General features: G+C 42.6%; 1 protein-coding gene across 5 annotated transcripts in view; it reads right to left on the bottom strand.

Moving 5' to 3' along the window:
* Nucleotides 1-340: 340 nt before the first annotated feature.
* The window catches only part of SMYD3 (SET and MYND domain containing 3), a 395,552-nt gene continuing 387,907 nt past the window's right edge, over nt 341-7,985 (bottom strand). For 4 of the 5 annotated variants that reach the window (XM_064708804.1, XM_064708808.1, XM_064708807.1 and 1 more), the window contains 2 exons: nt 6,695-6,803; nt 341-1,027 (listed from right to left, as the gene is read on the bottom strand). In XM_064708804.1, coding sequence (XP_064564874.1) covers nt 926-1,027; nt 6,695-6,803 — 211 coding nt within the window. In that variant the 3' untranslated portion in view covers nt 341-925. The remainder of the gene's footprint in view (nt 1,028-6,694; nt 6,804-7,985) is intronic. The other variant, XM_064708805.1, reaches the window with a different exon arrangement.

The following is a 7,985-nucleotide window of genomic DNA, read 5'->3' as shown; positions in this document are numbered from 1 at the left end:
ATTGGCTTTTGTTAATATTTGTTTCTGTGTTAAAAATGGAAGTAAACAGCTCTGGCAAGAACAAGTCTCTTGCTGATGAGCATGGGGAAATAGTGTGCCTGTGCTCTCCAGGACATCCTTGTCTTCCCCAGGGATGACAATGTTCATCTGTAGGTCTCTGGGCTTCTCTAACTGGGGATGTGACATTCAAACCCCACAGACTCAGAAAGGTCTAGAAGCCATAGAACTGAGCTCAAAGGTCCAAATATCTGTTTTTAAAACTGTTATGAAGTGAGAAACTCTTGAAGATGGCAAAATGGAGAAAAAGCAGAGTAAGCAATTTCCACCTATGATAAAATTTTTTATTTAATCCATTTTAGTTTTCAATATTATAAGGTATGAAATGGAAGAAGAAGACAGACGAAGCCCTGCAGATCTATTGGGAGGGAAGAAAATCCCATATAAAACATTGGGAAACTTATTTGATGTCAAAGAGCACTAGATCAGGCTTTTGGAAACCATACCAAAGGGCAAGGCAAAGCAAAAAAGTATATTTGGTTAATTTATAATGTGTCTGACAAGAGATTCCTAATCACCGGCATAAACTGATATAAAAAATTGACTGCTGATATCAATGAAATTAGATCACTTTGTAACTGATGAACACTCTGTATGCATTTCCCAATACTTGCAATCAAATAATTATGTATTGTTAGTTATTGTCAATAAGACTGATGATTGATGACAAAAAAATCCTCTGAAAATTACAGGAATTCTGCCAAACACCAACTCAATCCAGACCATGCAGCAAAACTGAGACTAAACCTTTTTGTAAAGCAAATAGGACCTAAAGAAAAGACAGTAAAACCATTGAGAAGCTTCACAATTAAATAAAAAACATGATCTTTGTCCTTGAATACTTTGTTTTCCAGACTAGAGATTATCTTCACTGTATTCTCATCATGGCCTCACACTCTTCCTTTATCTCCATCAAGGCTTTCATCAGGCTGTGATCTGTCCCATGGGTCACCTTCATAATATTATAGGCCTTTAGGAAAGAACAGAAAGGGACATGTTAGTCATTGTGCAGACCATGCAAAGGGCTGCACCCTGGAGCAGGGTGGGATGCAAGAACTGGTCCTCACATGGGCTGGCACCTGCATGGCATGGCTGAAATAGGAGTGAAGCATCCTAAAGTGCATGGTGGTTTGTGCCTGACAAAGAAGGAGGCATTGACACGTTATTTCCAGGTGTTCAAACCCACAAATATGTTGCACAACTGAGTGTACGGAATAGCAGAGAGAGCTCATTTTCCACTGAGACATGAAGGCTGTTTCAAGATTGGTCAACTACAACACTCAAGGTTTTGATACATTATTTAAAGGATGACAGTGATGTTCATGATGTTAGAAGCCTGAAAGTACTGTAAAACTAGAAATGATTAATGCTTAACCCATGGAATAAAGTACCTTAACTCTATCAGGAGTAACTATACATAGCATCAAAAGAGTACATTTATAGTTTCAAAACAAATGAGGACATTTATAGTTTCACTGTCAAAAGGCATGCAGGGGAATGGGTCTGTGCTGCTTTTGCCAGGGACTGTTTTCTCTGTATGTTTGTCATCTTCTACTGCTGGGCTAATTTATGCTTGCTTGCTTGCTGATGTTGCCTGTAGTGTTGCTGATTTCCTGCCACACACATGTCTGAAATGCCCTTTGCTCAGCTCCTGTTTAGATCATCACTTTTCATATGTCATTTCTGTTTCTTCCTTCTATTAAATTCCTCCTGCAAAGAGGGAAATCCTAGATGGAAGCTGATTCAGCACTTCTGAAGATAGAACAAGGGAGCCAGTCGTGTACTGGCAGGAGAAAAGATCAGAGATTTTTCATCATCCTAAACCAAATAATTGCAAAAAACTAAATGCAGCCTATGTTTCAAAGGGTTCCTTGTCCAGTAGCTGACAAAATTCAGCTAAATTGGCTTTGAATTGCAGCATTTCTTCTTGGGGAAGAAATGTTGAGGAGGAGGCCTAATTTAAATTGGATAGACAAAAGTAAATATATATTTTTGTGGAAGGAATGAATGAATGAAACCCTACTTCCAAATTATGAAGACTGGCAGGCATATGAAAATTCCAGCACTGTTTATTTTTGCGTCAAGTTTGTTAAATGTTCAAAGAGGGAGGCAGCACAAGATTGAAAAAACAAGCTGAAATATCAGTCAAAACAAAACATAGTGAGCAAGGAATTCTAAAAAGAGTCAAATATGTTTTAAGTTACCACAGCACCCTACCACTAAATGATAAAATTTACACCGCTAAAAAGAAAGATGGAAAAACGTTTTCATTGCTTTTAGAAATGGCAAAGAAATGTGAAAAAAAATCAGGAATATGAAATTTTGTAACATGCAGCTGAACCCAGACTAACTAGAAGGGGAGAGGATCACCCTAGAGCAAAGTGGCTGGGTGAATTGGCCCTGGATCCTGACATATTGGTGCACAGTGCTGGCATGCCCTGTCCCAGAAAGCTGATGGATTTATTGTGAATGATGCATGCTAAGAGCTGTGCATCTGGATACGTCTGAGTGACAGTCCTGGGGCAGCTGACCTGGATCTTCAGCCCCACTACAGGACAGAGGTCAGGCTCATAGTGATGGACTTGGACCCTGACACCCTGAGATGCACAGCCAGAGATGTCTGTATAGATATACCTCCATTAAAGACCAATAATCCTTAACATCAAACCTAATCTTGAGTTAATGCTACCATTGCCGCCTTTCTCCCACCTCCAACATTTTATTTCCACTTCTTTTCTTTCATAAGTATGGCAGAAAAAAGCACTCAGTCTTTATACGTTTGTTTCCTTGGAGGAAATAATTTTTATGCAATGTACCATCTCACACACTGCTATATGAGTCAGAACCAGCTACATCAAAGTTAGAACAGCAATGACTTGAGTAATCCCTAAATTCAACTGGTATTAGGCTATGTAGCTGTTTTGGCAAAGGTCAGTGCAAAACTGGGGATAATTTCAGCTCCAGTGCAACGAATTGTTTTACTGGACAGAAGCAGGAACATGTGGGTGGGTTCTCTGCCCACTCCCCTGCTCCCAATCCCACAGCTCACCAGCAGAGCTGAGGCTGAGCAGATTTGTGTGCTCTGTGTGGTCTGTGTCTCCCAGCTAAAAGAGAAAATGTAATTATGAAAATCTGCAATGGCAACACAGGCCACGGTGTCATCAGCTACGCCCTGAAGAATATAAACCCCATTAGAGCAGAGGAAGGGCTGCTGCTCCCTGAGTGTAAAGGAGGAGCAGTGCAGGTGTTTGTGCCTGATTTGCAGGGGGATGGGACAGAATGGCCATGGCCATGGCTGTGGGGAAGCGTGGGCAGGTGCAGGATGGCACAGCTCTGTCACAGGGAAAGCAGGAAGCCAGTGGCCATGTGCCAGAGTGGCAGGAAGTGTATTAGGCTAGTATTTCAGAAGGAATATCTGTGCTTTTCCATCTCTCTTGATTGAAGAGTACAGGTTGTTAAAGCAGGCACAGGAATACCATCAATGACAGCTGGTAAACAACTCAGTGTTTGAAGCAAACGCCTAGAGAAGGGATTTCTTCAGTGTTCCTGTGAGACCTGGGAAGGATTTTACCCCAGTTCCTATGCTTTTTGCCTCCACAACAGGGGATTCTATAAGAAGGGAAATTGTACAGTACCTGTTGTAGATGTTCATGAGACAAGATGGTCATACCCATCAGCTCATGGGGGACAAAAGTACTCCCATGTCCATGCCATGACAGACACTTCAAATTGTTTTTCAAACTGGGCTCCAGTTCCTGTGTTTTGCTGACAAAAGCTTTCCAGACCTATATCTCAATCTGTCCTCTACTAGATCTTTCATATATATGTATATAAATTTAAAAATAAAATGTTGGTGGTAAAATACTACCTTCAGTTTTCATTCCAGAGGAGTATTGCCTCTCTGTAAAACTTCTATTTCAAAATCTAGCAAATAAGGTTCTGCAGGGCCTAATATAAGTTTAGAGGGTGATTTCTTTCTAATGGCCAACTTAAAGCCCTCAACATTATTTAAGCCTTCTTCAGGGCTGCAGGGCAGAGAGCTAAACCCATAGGGCCCTAAGAGCAAGGTATTAAGGACAGTGATTCATTTTTTTGTGGCACAGAGAGCAGCAGTGAGGGCTGGGCTGCAGAGCCAAGCCCTGATTTTAACAGAGCATGTATCTGCTGCAGAGGCTGTCAATCCCCAGCAGCTCTGAGGCTGTGCCTGATTAAACAGGATTTATATCTGAGGTGAATTCCACTCAGATCCCAATTCCTCAGCACCTTCCATATCCTTCTTCCTAATGCCACAGTGAAATTAGTCTGACGAGGGTTCCAACAGGGTGCTGCTATTCAGTGTCAGAGTGTATTAAGAAGAGTAATGAAGCAGAGAAGGTAATCGAGTTTCTGCTCTGAGCATGTGGCATGCTCTGCTGACACATCTAATCACAAAGGGGCAAATTGTGTTCTCATATAACTCTAGGACATTATCTGAGTAATATTAAGAATCACATCCTTTAGTCACAACAAACTGGGAATTATATCTTCCTCTAATTTGTTCCAGTGTAGAAAGCAAGGAAGTGAATCAGTTTCAGAGCTCATCTGAAGAAGTTACACGGAGAAACAGGATGGCAAGAAGTTCTTCCTCCTCTCAGCTGTGCTCCCAGGGAGTGGGAGTTCAGTCTCTCCTTCTCCCACACTTGGGTGAAAATGGGGAGACTGAATAGGGAATGGGGAAAGCCACGACATTCTACACCTCAGTTGTAAGGCACTCACTGTGTCCTTGGAGAGCACCAATGGAGCCTCCATTACAGGCTCACTGAAGTATGACACAGAAGGCCAAGCAGCACCTTAATGTCCCTTTGCTGATAAAAGAGGAGGTCACAGCCTAGAAAAGGTTTCTGTGTTCGGCATTGCTCAGTTTCCAAGGGATCACAGTGTAGCAATCTGGCTTGCAATGGGCAGCTTCTTCACCAAAAACACATAAATCCCCATTGCAATGTCCACCTTCACTGACCAGCAGCATTCCATTGTCTCTAGGGGAATTTGCTCCAGTTTAATCTAATGCAGTATCACATTAGAAATGCAATTAGAACAATGCCTGTTGATATAATTGTGGCAGTGTCAATGCAAACAGAAGCTCCTCTGACTGGAGCCTCATTCCACTGCTAAAAGGGAAAGTCTGAATGTTTGGAAATTATAAATATTTTGGGGGAAAGAGCAGAGGGATTACCTGGCACATGACAGATATATGACATACTTCTGAATAATACATAAAATAGAATTGATTACTCTTCTGCCTGCTTTATAATGATCAGAATTGGCTATAATTCAAGTAAAATATATCAAGTGAAGATTTAAGTTATACCAAGACTTAGCAAGACTGGCATCATATTAAATACTAATTTATTACTTCAACATATGAAAATTATTCAGCTTGCATCATTAATCACCAAAGAGATATGGGGGTTGAAGAAAAGGTAAGTACTGAATACTAACACCTAGAGAGTCATGACTGATGTTATCTTTACAGGGGACCTGGGCAGGAGGGGAACAGCACCCCTCCCTCACCTCCAGTGGAGACACCCATCCCCTTCTGTCCCAAGCAGCTGCCACCCAGCACTTCATACAGCATGGACATTGATTGAAGGGAATGTAGAGCCAAATTCTTCACTTCTTTCCAACACTGGCGCCAGAGCTGGGCCTGCTCCTGCCCAGCAGACACAGGCAAGCAGCTGGGCCAGGTGGGGTTTGGCAGCACCCAGCAAAGGCAACCAGGAGCTGTGTCAGGAACTGGAGGGGAGCCAAGAGCCAGCACAGGGAGCCACAGGGAGCATGTAGTGTCTTCAGGGCAAGCTGATCACAGGACAATCAATAACATAAGCGAATGAGACCTTTCTGAGGGAAACTGGAGACAGCACATTTTCCAGGGGGAGAAAAGCACCTCAGCAGTGATTGAGGGCTTGAGATGGGAGGCAAGATTCTACATCCTGAGGACATGTTGCACATGGAAAGGGATTATTTAATATACTTAAGATGATACTAACAGCAATATAACAGCAGGACAAATAAGAGCCTGATGTACAAGGAAATGAATACAAAAGTCATCTCAGGTGCAAGAGGGATGGCTTAAAGCTGAAATGTAACAAAGTATAGCTGCAAAACCAGATCAAAGATGATGAACAACAAGAAATAGGGAGGATCAAGGGACATGCCTGTTGATTTCAGTGTGGCTCACAATTTAAAGACAAAGTTTTCCAGCCTGAAATAACGGAACCTGATAGGGAATAAGGAGGGTAGAAACTGCAGCTCTCCTCCTGCTCCTGTCCTTTCAGTGCTCTCAGAATCACTTTGCTATGGGAATAAGGAACATATGAACCACTGAAACAATTTATCTCTTCAGAACTAAAAGTGATTTTTCAGCCAGGCACCTCTGAGCTATCAAACTGTAATTAGCTGTGACTGATGCTTGGGAATGTCAGTGCCTGAAATGCTGTGCTGAGCAACAGTGACCCATCACCCCACCAGCTGCAGCCTGGGGAAACACCACTGCTGGAAGAAGTGGTGAGGAGCATCCAAAGGCATGAGGGGGAATCACACAGCAGTTTTGGGGGAAGCAAGGGAGTGGGATAGAGAAAAAATATTTCACCATCCTGACCTGTTTCAAGGTTTCCAATGCCTGAGGAACCATGCCTTGACTGTACTGCAATTTGCCCACTCGCATCAGCTGGACAGCCCTCAGTGGATGGAAGCCAGGATAATACAGTCTGTAGAGGAAAAAGGAGGAAAATGTGTCACTGTCAGCTCTCACCTTCACAGTCACTGCCTCTGCAGAGAGCTATTAGGGTGGGACTGCAAAGTCATTGTGAATGTTAATAAGGTACTCAGAGAAAATTAGCTGCAATACTGAGAAGCATGAAATACTGAGGGGAATTAGCAAATTATTACTCTCCATCCCAGAGGAATCCCTTTAACATGATCCTGTTAGAAAGTGACGGGAGTGGGATTATTTAATTTGCTACTGTTGGATAATACAATAGCATTTACTGTAGTTAGTGTTGCAAACAGAGGTCCTTGACAATCTCAGGTCTCTGGAGAGGCATAATTTTAAGAGGAATCTTCATCAGGGAATCCAGTCCTAGACTGTCCAAGATGAAGGAGTGGGACTGCAGTGAAAGCAGGTATGCAACATCACGACCACTGCTTCTGAGGGTTTGTATGCTGCTCTCTTTTGCATAAAAAGAACTGTTTCTGCACATTCAAGGAGACATCTCAGACATGGCTTGTTTATCTACACAGGGTATCTGCTAGTATGAGGATACATTCCTGTTCTTAATTAATTTCAAAGAAACAGGGGTTCTGTTAAAGACACCAGAATGATGCTCTCTTTTTTCTAGGAAGTAGATGGAGAGTGGTGTCATCATTAATTGCTCTCAGGGTGCTCTTGAAATGTTCATGGCAGCTGCTCCACATTTTTAAATTCCACTGATCCTCGGCTCATCATAACGTGGATTGCACCCCAGCCCTGTTCTGGATGAGCAGATCATTATATCTTGAAGAAGCAACTTGGGGGCTGAAGAAAGCCATGGATGCAACTTGCCTGGAACTGGCCATCAGGAAACATGAAGTGAAGGGACACACTTGGAAGTTAAGTTACTTACCTTATCTATTTTTTGACTAACTATACCAGAATCATAGAATAGTTAGGGTTGGAAGAGACCAAGAGTTAGGGTTGGAGATCATCTGGTCCAACCCCCTCATCAAGGCAGGGTCACCTAGAGCAGGTAACAAAGGAACTCATCCAGGTAGGTTTTGAAAGTCTCCAGATAGAGAATCCATTCCATGGGTGGCCTGTTCCAGTGCTCTGCCAACTTAAATGGAAAGAAGTTCTTCCTCATGTTTTAGCTTATGGCCGTTGCTCCTCATCCTGTCACTAAAGAGCCTGGCAT

Source organism: Zonotrichia leucophrys, chromosome 3, assembly GCF_028769735.1.
Source record: "Zonotrichia leucophrys gambelii isolate GWCS_2022_RI chromosome 3, RI_Zleu_2.0, whole genome shotgun sequence".
NCBI lineage: Eukaryota > Metazoa > Chordata > Aves > Passeriformes > Passerellidae > Zonotrichia > Zonotrichia leucophrys.
The sequence above is the reverse complement of the archived record's forward strand: the minus strand, read 5'-3'. Positions and strand labels throughout refer to the sequence as shown.